This window comes from Phragmites australis, chromosome 1, assembly GCF_958298935.1.
Source record: "Phragmites australis chromosome 1, lpPhrAust1.1, whole genome shotgun sequence".
Lineage (NCBI taxonomy): Eukaryota > Viridiplantae > Streptophyta > Magnoliopsida > Poales > Poaceae > Phragmites > Phragmites australis.
This window is the reverse complement of record NC_084921.1, coordinates 10,575,681-10,591,589: the sequence shown is the minus strand read 5'-3', so window position 1 is coordinate 10,591,589 and position 15,909 is coordinate 10,575,681. Positions and strand designations below refer to the sequence as shown.

The following is a 15,909-nucleotide window of genomic DNA, read 5'->3' as shown; positions in this document are numbered from 1 at the left end:
CCGAATTTGTCTCTACTCTACCTACATTTTTTCTATTCTACTTAGTACTATTCCTATTCTAATCTAAATAAAAAAGAAAAAATGTACTTGCGAATATAGCCATACGACGCCACTGGTTCCTCCCTCCGCGTGCCACCGCTCCCTCTCCTCTCTGCGCCCCGCACTGCCCCTCTCTCTCCTCCGCTGCTCTCAGTCGTGAGCATTGATGGAAAGAAGACGAACCAATCGGCCGGCGACTGTATCGAAATAATAGGCATGTCGACACTCGAAGTACCAACATACCATGACGTGGGACCTGTAGGTATTCTAGAGTGCCGACATGTCATAACGTGGTACCTGTCGACACTCAGAGTGCTGACTTCTCGATCCACCAAAAGCCTTTGCGGCACCCTTATTTTGTCGAGCTCACGACCTGCCGATACTCCGCATGCTGACAAGACCTTGGATCCATTGTCACGTAGGCTGTCGGTACACAAAGTGCTGACATTATCTATTATTATAATTTAGTTAATTGACTATTATTTTTTACAATTTTTTAATAAAATAATATTATTAAAAAATTCCTCGTAGTGGCATCAATCAGGGCAATGTCCCATATGGAAAACGCAACAAAACCAACGGTAGAAAAAACTAAAGAAATTCAAAAATGAAAAAAATCAGCAGGAGGAGGCGAGCGCCTCCGCAGTCCGTACCGGCTAGCCAAAAACTTGAAAACTAGCCGAGCGTTGCGCAGCGGCCATCTCAATTCAAAATCCCTCTTTCTCTCTCTCTCTCTCTCCCCTCTTCAGTCTTCCCCTCCCCCCATTCCGTCCTCCGCTTCCCCGCCCCGATTCGCAAACCCTAACCCTTGCCGGCGGCGAGAGGGCGAGCCCTGCCTCCGCCTCTCCTCCTGGTCCTCCGCCATGAACAACTTCCACGTCTACGAGGCCATCGGCCGCGGCAAGCACTCGGTAACCCTCCCTCCCTCCCCTCCCCCGCTTTGAAAGGGTTACGCTCCTCCCTCTCTCCCGCCCCGGATCCGCCGAGATCCAGCAGGGTTGGGATCGCGCGCGAGTGACTTCTGATTATTTCGCTGTTTTTTTGGTGTGTTGTGTGATTTGGTGGTGGTGGGGGTTTTAGACGGTCTATAAGGGGCGGAAGAAGAAGACCATCGAGTACTTCGCTGTCAAGAGCGTCGACAAGTCGCAGCGCTCCAAGGTCCTCAACGAGGTGAGCTCGCTTCACCCTGCTCGAACCATGATCCTTATGACTGAATCAGTAGATCTTTGGTTTCTCTGGGTGGGGTCTGTTTATTTTTTCTCTCGAGAACATGGTGCAGGCTGTTTAGCTATCAGGATTTGGTTAATTGTTGTTCTCTATGCAGCATTTAATACTAATTTTGGAGCGCTGGCCAAACCTTGAATTGATGATAGTTACGCATATTGATTTTAAATTTTCAATGGTGAATTGACGATAAGATGTGCACAGAAGTTACATTTTGCACTTGCTTATGACAATGCTGTTTAATTTGCATATGCTGTTTTATATGGTATAGAATATACCTGTTTATTTTGTTTTACAAAGTAGAATCCATTTTGTGTCACCTATTTTTCTCTTGGATGCCCCTTCGAGCAAACACTTAATGACGAAGGTTAATAATGTAGTAAGATGTTACTGGCAAGGATATCAGTCTGGCGTGCATTTAGTTTCAGATCGAGGACACATTTCTGGCAGCATGATTGTACAGCTATTTCACAAGTTTGAGGAATGCTTGTATTCGTTTCTTTGTCTAGTTTTATTCCATTGTACTAATGGCGTTTTTGAACTTATATTTGCAGGTCCGGATGCTCCATTCTTTAGATAATGCTAATGTCCTGAAATTTTACTCCTGGTAAGATTCTTAGGCACTCTCATTAAGTTCAGTTTGGCTAATTTTGCAGAGTGGCAATGGCTAGTTTGTTAATAGGTTGAGAAAATATCCTTATTCCTTTTAACTTGTGACCATCCCAGTTCATACCGTACTTATGTTGTACTTGTCTTCCTAGGTACGAGACCTCTGCACATTTTTGGTTAGTGTTGGAGTATTGCGTTGGTGGAGACTTAAAGGGCTTGCTTGAGCAGGTATTTTACTCATCAATTTTATTACTCTATGCAGTTCTCTAGTTTTGAAAAGGATATACAATGCATGACATATATTTTTATGCTCCGAAATTTGTAACCAATTTTTTAAGTTAGCAAGTATTGGACACACACACTACGAGGCTATTCTGCGCCTGAATAGTCTCACGCTGCGTGCTGTCCGCCCCGCTGCGTGTTGTCCGCCTGATCGAGTCAGCTTCTTCCCCGCGCACGGCCCGGCCTCCAACATGCACAAAACAAAGGAGCCAGCGAACCAGTTTGTGCTACGTCACATATCATCCTACCCACCTGACTTATACGTAGGAGATCTTTTATTGATTTCAATCGTTAAAATGCAATATCTCTAGAACCACATATTCGATTTTCGACCCGTTTGAAGTATATTGTTGGAAAAAATGTGCATGACAAAATGAGATCCATGAAGGCTATATTTTGATGAAGTTTTAGGATCATAAAAGAGTTACGTCCATGTAGTTACAACATGGTGAACTAAAGTGTTGAGTGTCGACTAGTTACAATAAGGTAGACATTCTAGTTACGACATGATGAATACTATAGTTACAACATGGTAGACACTCTAGTTACAATATGGTGAATATTGCAGTCATAAAATGGTGAATTGCAATGTTGAGTGTCAACTAGTTACAATAAGATAGACATTCTAGTTACAATATAGTGAACACTATAGTTACTACATGGTAGACAATCTAGTTATAACATGCTGAACAATACAATTACAACATTGCCGATTGCAACATAGTCATAATTAGTTACAATCAGTCAGTCTGGACAGGTAAGTTGCAATTATTCTATACTACATGTTGTAACTCATCTATGTGTGTAGTTGCAATCGTTGCTCACGAGGTGAAAACACACTCAGTCATCCAATGGGCCTGCTGGGTAAGTGGTGGGAGCACGTTCGGTCGTGTGGGGTTGGCGCTCGTCATACACACACACACACACACACACATATATATATATTTATATATGTATATGTATATATATATATGTGTGTATATGTGTGTATGTATATATATATATATATGTATATATATAGATGAGTTACAACATGTAGTATAGAATAACACACATATATACATATGTATATATATACATATATGTATACATCTATATATACATATGTAAATGCGTCTTAGATAGATGCATAAGAAACTTATTTTATTAGGTACTAAGTAAATTCCACATGAAACATTATGTTGTACCTTGCATATCTCTGTTGAAGTGGGAAAATGTCCACATCATCAGTTTGCATTTGCTACTTAGCTGGATACCTCAAAGTAATAGCGGTCAAGCTAAAATGTTGGAAGTACGGACTACAATATAAAATATACTTTGGCTTGAGAAAATGATAGAATTATCATCCATGTATGTGGCCTTCTATTTGATTACATTGAGGTATGAATGTATGGTAATCTTGAATCAACTGCTTTTATGTTCTAAACCTGATGTGCCCTAGGTGCACATCAAACCATTCCCATCCAACTGCTGCTAAGCATTTGTTCTCCAAAAGCGGGAGAGCATGGAAACTGCAATGAAGTCTTGAAAATCCAATATGCGCACTGCAGAAATACAGAATCTTCAACTCTAAGGAAACTAGAACTACTTGGTATCCTGCTAGTGCTGTTTGTTGTTTTTAGTAGTTCAGTAGTATTGTTACTATTATGGGCCATCCATTTATACGCCACATTTTGTTAACAACCCAATAATTCCTTATGATAAACGTTGGGTAGTATTTCCTGGAAATTGTAGTTTTCTCTATGCCATGAATTGATTTTAATCTGCTCAGAAGGTACACAAGGCTGTTGCAAGGCATGTTTACTGCTATTTAGTTATTTGCATTTCTGCCTAGACAAAACAAGGGTAGCCCATGAAGTTCTTTTCTGGTACTTGTGTTGCCATGATCCATCTTATAAGTAGATATATGGAACTTTTATTGTATGTTACGTAGTTGAAGGCAAATGCTGCTCCATTCTTGCTGTTTTCCTTGCCTTTATGTATTGTGCCTCATCATAGATTATGTTTCCCTGCAGGATAAGAAGCTGCCTGAAAATTCTATACATGACCTGGCTTACGATCTTGTCAAAGCTCTTCAGTAAAGTTCTTTTTGGTAACCTTGTATCATAATTTATTTTGTATAGTTGGTAAAAAAACTGATTTATTGGGAATGTATTGGATAGGTTCTTGCATTCTCAAGGAATTATATATTGTGATCTGAAGCCATCAAACGTTCTACTTGATGAATTTGGATGCATGAAGGTACTTACTGAACCAGAGCAAAGACTTAATACGCCACTACCAAAGCAGGGCGTAATAACTTGGAACTCACAATACTTTTTTTTTCTCTTTGTTGTTCCAGCTGTGCGATTTTGGATTAGCAAGGCGCTTAAAAGACATCGAGAAAACCAATCCTGGAGATGTAAGCTTTCACTTTCTTTTGTTATAGTGTTTCCTTTCCTCATGTCTTCATCTCCAACAACAACAACATCAGCCTTGTCCCAAGCAAGTTGGGGTAGGCTAGAGATGAAATCCACAAGATCCAACTAAAAAGATGATGTGAAAACAATAATGATAATAACGGTACTAGTAATAGTAACAAAACAATCATGTTTTCATCTCCATTTGATTATTTTTCTCCTACCCTAAATTTCTACTGGCTTGTAGGTGCCACAACCCATGAGGGGAACACCATGCTACATGGCTCCTGAGTTATTTCGAGAGGGAGGAGTTCACTCATATGCTTCTGATTTCTGGGCACTTGGTTGTGTTTTGTATGAATGCTATACAGGCAGGCCCCCTTTTGTGGGCAGAGAATTTACGCAGTTAGTCAAATCTATAATTTCGGATCCTACACCACCTTTACCTGATAACCCATCAAGGTCCTTTCAAAATCTGATTGATTGCTTACTCATGAAAGATCCGGCAGAAAGATTGCAATGGTCTGAACTTTGTGATCATAACTTTTGGAGAACAAGTATACCGATGATTCCTTTACCACCTCAGCCTGCTTTTGACAGCATGATTGGACTTTCTGCTACACCATATTTAACTGAGAGAAATGGTGATAAACCTTCCAGACAGTTAACACCACCCAAGCCCCGTGAGTATAATGGCCTTAGGAGGAAGGATGAAAATTCTAGTAAGACGTTCATGACACCTGTTAAGAATGTGCAAAGTGGCAAGAAAAATAGTGCAAAACCTAAGGCTGATGGTTTCAAAGGTGTAAATATCCTCAGGATGTCTCGCATAGCTAAGATGAACTTGCAAAAGGAAAGGGACAAGGAGAACTACAGGCGCCCTCCCACTGAAACATCTGAGAACGAGACTGAAGTTAAGATAGAAAACAATGACATGGAGCTTGATTTTGGTGAAAATCCAGAGGGTGATGCGCCGGATGATGCTGATGGATCAGATAATCCTGGATCCACAGTAAATGAAAAACCTCAAGCCACTGATGGTAATGAAGAGAATCAGGTTGATATGCTCACTGATGAGGGTTCAGTTAAGCCTGATATCATGATGAAAACTGAGCAGAATTCTTGTTCAGATAACCTTGATGTGGTGGCCACTCTACCTACTACATGTATGAGGAAAGCACAACATGCAAAGGTAAATCCAGGTGCTGCAACTGGTTCTGAGCCATCTAACATCTTTGAAGCATTCTGGCATCCTACAGATCTTGCAGTTAAACCAGTTATGCCTAGTAGGAAGGCAGATAAAGCTGTGGACACAGTCCCCACACTTCCTTTTGAAACTCTTGCAGCATGTGACTATATTAAGTTACCACAGGAACAGATGAATGCATTCAACAGTCAGATACTTCAGAGTTTAAGTGGAACTTTTCAGGTTTCAGAAAAACAAAATACTATCAGATACCTGGAGATGTTAAGCATGAACTCAGATGCTGCAAACAAAATAACCAATGGCCCAATTATGTTACTACTTATAAAAATGCTTCGACTGTCAAAAACTTCAGTCTTACGTGTCCAAATTGCCTCACTTATGGGGTTGCTAATACGCTATTCCACTGCTCTTGATGTGGAGCTGGCAAGTTCAGGAATTTTGAATGCACTATCAGATGGGTTAAGGGATAAGCATGATAAACTCCGGAGATTCTGCATGGCAACACTAGGAGAGTTATTATTCTACATTTCTACCCAATCTGATCAAGATACGAAAGAAATCAATGCCCAAGAATCTCCTTTGAAGGATAACAGGTCTGCAACTTTGTGGCAGGTCAGAATTTAAAATGAAGAGTATGTTATGTTTTTTGGTTGTTTATCTAGTCAATATCTTAGATCATATTGTGTAGTTAGATGATACATTACCTTAATACAGTAGTGGCTGGTAGAAATATCTAATACTTGGTACTGATTCCATTGTGGAACATCTTTGCTTCCCGTCGGCTATGTTCCTAAGTAGAAATTTCTAGGAGTTAAAATTATCTTAATTTATATAAGCACACTGCAGTACTGCTCACATACATAACATTGCATAGATGTTCACCACATGTGTTCATACTCTAGACACGCTCTTGTCTTTATTTACATGATGTCAACTAATGTGTTCAGTGTTCACCAATACAATACTATGGTATAGAAACTTAAAACTAATTGAACCATACAAGCTCAGTTGTAGTGATCGTTCCATTATACACTAATTTATGGTATTTTTTTCCGAAAGGACGGCACTAGTGATACCAATGTTATTAAAAAAAGAAGAAAATTGACCCTGTTTATGAGGAAAATTGGACTGAATAACCTTAACAACTCTCAACTCCGAGACGACAATACGACATCGACTTGAACAGAACGACGTCTACACTAACTAGCATCACCAGACAAACAGAGAAGTCCAACCCAACTCAACCCATGCGCTAAACCAACCAAACAACTACCTCTCACACAACTCAATTGGCGGAGCCCTGCTCCCACGCCTCCACTCGATCGGTAGAGCCCTGCTCCCATGCCACACCTCAGAGACACAAGTTGGCAGCGTGTCGCTTTGGAGCACACATTGGATCACATCGCTGTTGAGAAACGCCAATCCAGAATGAAGAGCCTTTGCGAAGCGTGGACGTAGGGGTAAACCAACAGAAGAGAACAAGCACTTCTCGAAGCGATGCCTTCAGGAAGGAAATGACACCGATGCCACCATCGCTCATCCAGACACTCGGACAGGGTTTTTACCTGGAAAAGCATCTAGGGCGAGGGATATGTGAAAATGCCGCATCCAGGGAGGGAATGGCGCCCGAGGGTGTCATCAACATTGGCACCGGCAAGTTGGGCATAGCTTTCGCTCGCAGCTCCCCGTCCTAAAAACCTGCACATAAGGTGGAACGGGCAGCCCACGCAAGGGCCAATGCCAAAGCAGTAGCAACGCAACCCCCTTGTAGCCGCGCTGTCCCACGGTCAACCTAGCGTTATGAAACTCCCCACTGGCCAACCTGCAGAACAGTAAGAGGCTGGGCAAGGGGAGGAGCAACGTAGAACGCTAAGGCTACGATTGGCACGGATAAAAAGCCGAAGGAGTGCACGAGCAGCAGCGGCTCAACAGGCAGCCCGATGGCGCAGTCGGCGACTCAGCGGGTGGTCCGACGGTGCGGTTGCCGTTGTTTCCCTTTGTGTGCTGAGGCCTCCCTCAAGCGCCGACTCATCGCGGCATTAGCAGCAGCCGCTAGCCGCAAAGCTGTCGACCCAGATTGACTGGGAACGCCGGATGGACAGCCTCCCACCGTGCTGACGAACCACAACAACAACATCCGTTGCTGCCCACAATGCCATTGACCCAGATCGACTGGAATGTTGGAAGTACAGTCAGCTGTCAGCACGGTTGGAACTCTGCATCTATAGGCAACTGCACGAAGAGGATGGTCGGGAAAAACCGCCGGACAGCAAGGAGTAGCAGCAGGCCGTTGAGTCCGCTGGATCGCCCGCCTGCACCGGTCCCGAAGCCCGCCAACAAGGAAGCACCCTTACAAACTGGAGATCGACCCATCCAACGCCCGACGGAGCGGATTCGACCACCAAGGGGGTAGATCCGGCCAAGGCGGGGAGGAATCGACCGGTGGATGGTCCCAAAACATGGTGACGACCGGGGCAAGGGGAGGGAGGTGGGGGGGGCAACCCCCGCCTCGGCACCGCACCCAACCACTGCAGCCCGCCGACGCGTAGATCCCGGTGACAGCGCGGATTTAGGCGTGAGGACCGGCCACTGGTGCCCGCCGACGTGCAGACCAACCATCAGGCATCACCACTGGCCGCCAACCGCCGCCGTTTGGATGCGGCCGCCGGTCGCCGCCAACATGAAGACCCGACCTTGGGCGCCAACCGAAGCACAGATTCTGTAACTGGGAGCTGCCGACACGCAGACCTGGGTGACAGGGCGTGGATCCATGCTTCAAAGTGCAGATCCGGGAGCTGATGATGCCACCGAACACCACCGTGCCGCTACACCAGAGAGGAGCGAGATAAAGGAAACCGACGGAAAGAGAAGTGGAGGGGAGTGGCGGGAGGGAGCCGTGACGGCCGCCGCCACTGCCTGTCGGCGATGACGGCGAGCCCTTTTAGGGTTGGAGGAGCGGGGCGACGAGGTTGCCCCCAAGTCGCCAGAGGAGGCGACGCGAGGGTGCTATAGCTGATATCCTTATGGTATATTTCCATTGTAGTGCTCATGATGAATGTATCTTTAGGTTGATACAACATGCATAGATGTTGAAATTACATTTGTTAATTAGCATTTTTGCTCTTACAATATCATGGCTCAACTTTACTTCCAATGAAAATAATAGTCTGATCAGTTTAGGTCCTGAAAGATTGGGAGTGGGGGAATAATCTCAGGCTTGATTATTCAGAGAGCCTGGGGGCTATATATAGTACAATGTACAGAGGTCACTTCATCTCTAAGTCAAGTCTATCTATACAACAAACTCTATCAGATGGGAGAGGGAGTTAGGAGGCAGCCCGTGCTGGGCCGCACGACTGCAGTAGGCTCGGCCATGCTGGCTGGCATATTCAATATTCCAACAGGTCCTTATGATTTTTCCCACAAATTTGGGAATTTTCATAATTTATTTCTTTGAGTGGAGAGTTTTTCACCTAATTTCTTTGAATGCAATTATACTTGTTTTTGTGGGATCATTTATGGGTCAGCTGAGTAACTGCATATGTGACTACAAATGAGCGATCTAGCCTCTGCTCTGCTATTTTCTATGAAACAACTGCATAGCTCTTTTAGCTCATGTAATTTTATGTGGTCATTAAAGTAGCATATGATGACCCTTTCCATTAATTTGTATGTTCAAATCAAACTAATGTGTTTACTCTTGATTTAACTTTGGAATTGGAAATTGTACAGGTTCCTAGTGCTGTAATTGCGCTGGTGTCATCTATCTTGCGTAAGGGCGAAGATGATCTAGCCCAGCTATATGCCTTACGAACAATTGATAACATATGTAGCCAAGGAACAGAATGGACATCACGTTTTGCTTCCCAGGATGCGATTGGACATCTGTGCTACATCTATAAAGCAACTGGAAAGCAGGAGAGTACAAGGCTTGTTGCAGGATCTTGTTTGGCCCGCCTCGCTCGCTTCAGTCCAACATGCATTCATCTAATACTGGAGAAGCTATCGTTCAAGGATATTGCATGCACACTCATCAAGGGAAATCCACGTGAACAGCAGATTAGTCTGAATATTCTCATTTCAGCATTAGTTAACAGTCACACTGTAACAAATATGAACCGCTGTATTCTTTCATTATCGGATGACAAACAATTGGTCCCTGGGCTCATTTCTCTGATAGAACAGGGAACTGATGTTCTGCGTGGGAAAGCCCTTTCGTTTGTTGCTCTTCTTTGCAAGAACAGTCGAAGGTGGCTTCCTCATTTCTTTTGCAATGCAAAATTAATATCGGCGGTTGATAGATTGGGAAAGGAGAAGGAGGGTTTCATTCATCAATGTACAGAAGCATTTGTGCAGTTGGTTGCTTCTTTGGTCCCTGCTATTCTTGACACCATCTCCAGTGACGTACAGCAGGTCATGGCTGGCAAACGCCATGGACCCATTACTGTTTTAGCTGGACGAGCTCATCCAAAGGGCACAATTCATTCGTTTCCTGTTATCCTTCATCTTCTTGGAAGTGCATCCTTCAAGCACAGAGTTGTGACAAGTCATGTATTGCTTCAGTTGGCAAATCTTATTAAGATTTTGGAGGCACCGTTTCAGGTATGATTTGTGAACTGTATGGATATTACACCCTGATGAGAGTATATGGAGACTTCATTTATTACGTAATGGCAACTTTGGTGCTGTCACGCCTTAACAATGTCTTTGTTTTGTATTGCACAATGTATTAGCTGCACAAATCTTGGCCTTGCTGGATTATTTATGTCCATCTTATTGTATTTTCAGGCTAGGGATGATTTCCAAATGACATTGTTGCGAGTTCTTGAGGCAGCTACAGAGGAGCCTTCTGTTATACTCGGTGAACATACAATATTCACCAGTCGTATCCTTCCAAGCTTATCCATCTTATACAAGGGCAATAAAGATGGTGATGCCAGATTTCTGTGTTTGAAGATACTCTTTGATGTGATGATTGTGATCTTCAGTGACTCTTCATTAACTGCTGACGAACAAACAATAACTGACTTGAAATTGATCTCTCAGAAGCATTTTCTGCCGCTGTACCCTTCATTTGCAGAGGATGAAGATCCCATACCCATATATGCACAGAAACTGCTAGTAATGCTAATGGAACATGATTGTGTGAAAGTCTCTCATATTCTACACAAAGCGACAGTATCCCAGTGCTTTGAATTTTTGCTAGGCGATCTATCAAATGCAAATGTAAGCAATGTCAAGCTTTGCTTTGCTCTGGCATCTGCTCCCGAGATGGACACCCATATTCTTTCTCAGCTTCAAGTTGTTAGAAGAATAGGGAACCTACTTGACTTTGTTGCTGCAAAAGACATGGATGATTTTCTTGAACCAACCCTGGAACTTTGCAGAGCTTTCATTATCCGTGGCACTGGCAGCAACAAAAGTGTCACCCTTTCCAAAGAGCCAGCACTCCTTGTTGATAGTGCCTTCGGCATGAGCATTGTTGTTGATCAACAATCTTGCGTCATGGATATATGCGACTTTGGTGGCAATATGGGTATTTTTCTTGAGCTAGTTGGTAATTCAGATCCGCAGATAAGTGATTTAGCGTCAGATTGTGTGGTGTTGTTACTCAAGGCAGCACCTCTAGAGGCTACAGTGGGCTTGTTGACTAATCTTCCTAAATTGAGTGCTATGCTGGACTTGCTGAAACATGGCAGCTGCCTACAGCTGACTCGCTTACTGTATGGCCTAGCCTTCTCTTGCAGACAATATCTAGCCCAGGGAATGATTCTGTCAATATCAGTATCGGCTTTGATGCGAGTGGAAGCACTTGTTTCAGCTTTCAAGGGCTCCAATGACAGCCGTCTTGCTGAGGCTGCTTCTTATTTGGGCGCCGAATTGCAGCTCTTACCTCGCTGTGGTTGAACCGCAATGTGGTCGAGCAGGCAGGTTGGCTGCTATTGTACAAGTGATCTTAATAGGATGGCCTTGGATTCCTCCACCCTTCATGCACCGTGTACATGAGCTGAGCAAGTGAGCATGACCTCATCGAGTACAGGTATTTTACTTCCGTGGCCATCTTGCTGATCTCAATTGATACTCTTTGCCACTATTGCCAATTGGTACCCTCGCTCATCCATGTGCAGGATGTTTTATGTTATCATTCATGTGTGACGCGGGGCTGCTGTATATGGTGTTTTTTACCATATCTGGAAGGTGGCTAGAGGCCAACACCCTATTCTGCATTTCCTTGCCAATTTTGGTTGGCATCTCTTTTCAGTTTCATGTAATTCTGCGGTACCTGTAATTTCTTTGAGAATACTATAGTCCCATATAATCATTTGTACATCATCAACAAACTCCTATTAAGTTACATGCAATTGTGTTGTTTAAGAGTTCCCTAGCTCCTGAACCATGTTGCTATTTGTGCAGCTTTCACAATAATGGCACGGTGGTCCATTTTAGAGCATTTTCCTTTGGATCCTTTCATGAGACATGTCTTTCTCCATTGTTTAGTCATCTACTCTGGACCAGAGGTTCATTAAAATAGTGCGTTTATCTTTTTTGTTTTAATTGTGAAGAGTACATACTCCTTTAACTTTTAACAACAAATTTTCACATAATTATTCTTCTGTACTTGCATCCTCATTCTTCATTGGCTGAAGAACGCACTAATGATCAATAGGGTGAGACGGAAATTTCGCTTTCATGTTTCTTCGCCAATGGTTTCTGCGTGTGGTTCTGCAGGAGTAGGCACTGACTTGACCATATCCTTCTGGTCTTTATTATTCCCGTAAGAAGATTGTTATAGACTTTCTGTATGCGCTGTACTTATCACAGCTTGCAAAGAGCTTGTGCAGAGAAAAACGTACATTTACCATTTGTTGTTTGCTTATGTTGTTTTTCTTTTTTTCAAAAACTGATCCTTGATAACGACTTGTCCATGACTCTGAAGTATTTGTGGCTTTGAAATTTTTCATCCATAATAAATTGGTGTCTACCTAAATCGTATTTTTCTTTGATCAAGATGTTACAGGACCGAATTGTAAAAAAATCTATAATGAATACTCACATATAGGTAGTGGCAGACCGTAAAGTCTATACGGGTGCCTTATTGGTCGGATGAGCCAACGATTGCCAATCCAAAGCGTGTATTGGGTATCTGCGTGCTGGATTGGCAAATACTCCCTCCAATTTTTAATATATGACGTTTTGGCCGGAGGTTGCGATTCAATTAACAAAGGAGGTTACGGTCAGAACGTTAATTATTTGTGATCGGAGGGAGTAATGGTTGAATATTCATACATACGGTGAGCTTGTCAAATTCAGGTCCAGTTGTTCATACTCATTGTCAATTTGTATTAGTGACTCTTTAACCAATCAGTCATCACCGAACTCTTATAATTCTATGATGTTTCCAACTTAATTACTCGAGGCCTTGGGAGTTTTTTTGGCAAAATTACATTTTGTACTTCATATGTTCGTTCATGTACACTAGGTTACTCCAATCTAGCTCAGTACATGCTTGTGCAAAGTTACATGCATGTTTCAGAAAAACATGTGGGATTCAAGAAAACCTCTGGTTCATCAAGAGAAATATAGAAAAATCTACAACGCTTGTTCGGTGGGGCCACAACATGACGGCATAGATTAATCGAAGTAACACGAAGTTGTTACGGATGCATAACAAAATACAACTATACTTTCAACAGTGATGTCCTAAATGAATGATGAATTATGACACTTAAAACTATTCGGTTCTAAAAATTTCACAAGATATATATATCAATTTCTATCCAAATATGCTCTAGATTTAAATAGTATGTTTACTCTACCATTTCAAAGGTTTGCAACCTACTCTAGAAAGTTGATTGTAAGTATGTAAATGTGAAAATATAAATAAGGTAGAAAGAGCAAACTCCATAATAGTTTTTTATCGTAAGGTATCGATGGTATGAATGTCACCTTTAATCCACGTTGGAGTTTCACCAAGGATATACTTTCGGTTGCCAAGACTCTTTCGATCACAGTTCTTAAGCCACCAAACCACTAAAGTGAGGTATCACCACTAGTCGCTCTTCTAGTCACTTATCATCATCTTCACTTCAGAGCTTGAGCCACTAAGACAAGGGTCTCTGCGTCCCCATACAAGCTTCTTGTCGTCACTCCACACCAAGTCAGAGGATCAATAAGCATGAGCCACCAAGGCTCACGTTGCTAGTGAGTCACTAAGATTTTAAGGTGTCGGCGTATCATTTGGTATAAGGTAGGATCACTCTTTGATCCACTCTTAGACAGCAATTACCTAGCAACATTTCTCTCTGAGCCTATTAGCACGAATCACTCTCTAATTTTGGGCTTAATTGTCTTGGATGACAACTTTAAGTATTTTGGTGGTTTGGATGTCTTCACAAGTATATGTGTGTTTCTCTAGACTCTAGCTTCTTCAAATGACGTAGTGGAGTGATATTTATAGCCTCAACTTCACGGACTAGCCGTTGCCCCAATGAATCAATTTTTCTGTAAATATCGGATGATCCGGTGTAAATATATTGTACTCACCGGACCATCTGACGTGTACATCATCCACAAACTAGCCGTTAGAACCCCACTCAAACCTTCTATACACACTAGATGTTCCAACATATTCACAAGCTCTATCACTGGATCATCTAGCATATACACTTAAGTCGACCGAGCCACTGAAATTTTCTCTGCAATAAATGCTCTAGCGTATTAATCTTCAGAGCGTCGGACCTTCCAATGTGTTTATCTTCATTCTTCAACACATGCAACCTTCTCTGCAACAAATACTCTGTTGTGTAGAACTTCTGAGTGTCGAACCATCCGATGTGTTGATCTTCATTCTTCAACACATGCAACCTTCTCTGCAATAAATACTCTGGCGTGTAGAACTTCAGAGTGCCGGACCATCCAACGTATACAACTTTTCTGGAACTTCTTCAATTCAATCAATCTTTGTCTCGGCTTCGGTGGCTTCTTCATGTATTTCATCCATGAGACCTATTTAAGTATATACTTGACAAATATGTTAGTCTCATTGATTATGTTATCATTAATCATCGAAATCACATACATATCCTAAGAGGGTCATGTTTGCTACAATATCCCTCGTTTTGGTGATTGATGATAACACAACCAAAGCAAGTGCAAACAAATGATACCAAATGTATATGGCACAGATAGCGCAACAATTTTGTAAAAAGCACAAAGCCTTTGTTGACTTTGGCATACCTAGTCATCGTGCTTCTTTGCTTATTCTTCCCTAGATATGACATCTTCCTTATCATGCTTCTTGCACTTGTTTTGATCATCAAAATTCTCTCTCTTTGTCAACAATCTTAAAAAGGCTATAAACACATGTTGAACTTAAGGAAAAACGTTAGAGCATTTGGGAGAGAGATGTATAAATCATGATCTAATAACAAATGGTATTACTTGTAGGAATCCAACTGGAATGGTTATGTGGATATCGATAAAAACATATGGTCACAATACATGAAAATAACATAATATAGTCTAAACTACCCCTATATGTGTGCATACATGTGATGAGGGTGTAACATATTCACAACTAGACAATATGTCAAGATAGGAAGTTTAAGTCATATTATACATGGAGGTTTCTTAGAATTACAAATGAATTGACAATAATACTAATTGAAGCCTCTAAGCATTGCATACCTCCGGGTAGGGATGGAAACGGATTGAATACAGATCGAATAGTCCATTTTTTACATTGCTATCCATATTTTAATACAAATACAAATACAAATCTGAATATACTCGAATGCGAATATGAATCGGATTGTTCGAACCTGAATCCGTATTTGGATATCTACTTGATCGGGTTTTATGCAAATATCATACACCTTTAATGATTATTTTGTTCACATTTAGAATTACTGGAATTACCAAAATTTTAGAAATTTTGTTCAAAATTCAGTTCAGAAAATTAAATTTTTGATCAAATTTGAATGAAATTTATTCCAATTTGATTGGACCGGAATATATGAATTCCGTTCACCTCTAAAATGTCTAAACTTTAGCAAAATTAAGTCCCCTAGTTGGCGGATACAGATATTATCTATTTCCACATCCAAATTAAAAACAATTCGGATATCCATATTTGAATCCGAATCTCGA

At 41.8% G+C, this 15,909-nt stretch overlaps 1 protein-coding gene across 2 annotated transcripts; it reads left to right on the top strand.

Moving 5' to 3' along the window:
* Positions 1-758: 758 nt before the first annotated feature.
* On the top strand, positions 759-12,145 carry LOC133909250 (serine/threonine-protein kinase RUNKEL-like). Of its 2 annotated transcripts, XR_009908335.1 has the most exons (11): positions 759-950; positions 1,120-1,209; positions 1,818-1,870; positions 2,025-2,100; positions 4,170-4,231; positions 4,317-4,395; positions 4,496-4,555; positions 4,801-6,372; positions 9,493-10,362; positions 10,549-11,800; positions 11,889-12,145. XR_009908335.1 is itself a non-coding variant. In XM_062351601.1 (10 exons), exons 1-10 carry the CDS (start codon positions 903-905, stop codon positions 11,665-11,667), a joined length of 4,029 nt encoding a protein of 1,342 aa, XP_062207585.1. In that variant the 5' UTR covers positions 759-902; the 3' UTR covers positions 11,668-12,145. The 2 variants fall into 2 exon arrangements, 1 of the variants encoding a protein (XP_062207585.1); XM_062351601.1 differs by having other exon boundaries at positions 10,549-12,145.
* The last annotated feature ends 3,764 nt before the right edge of the window (positions 12,146-15,909 follow it).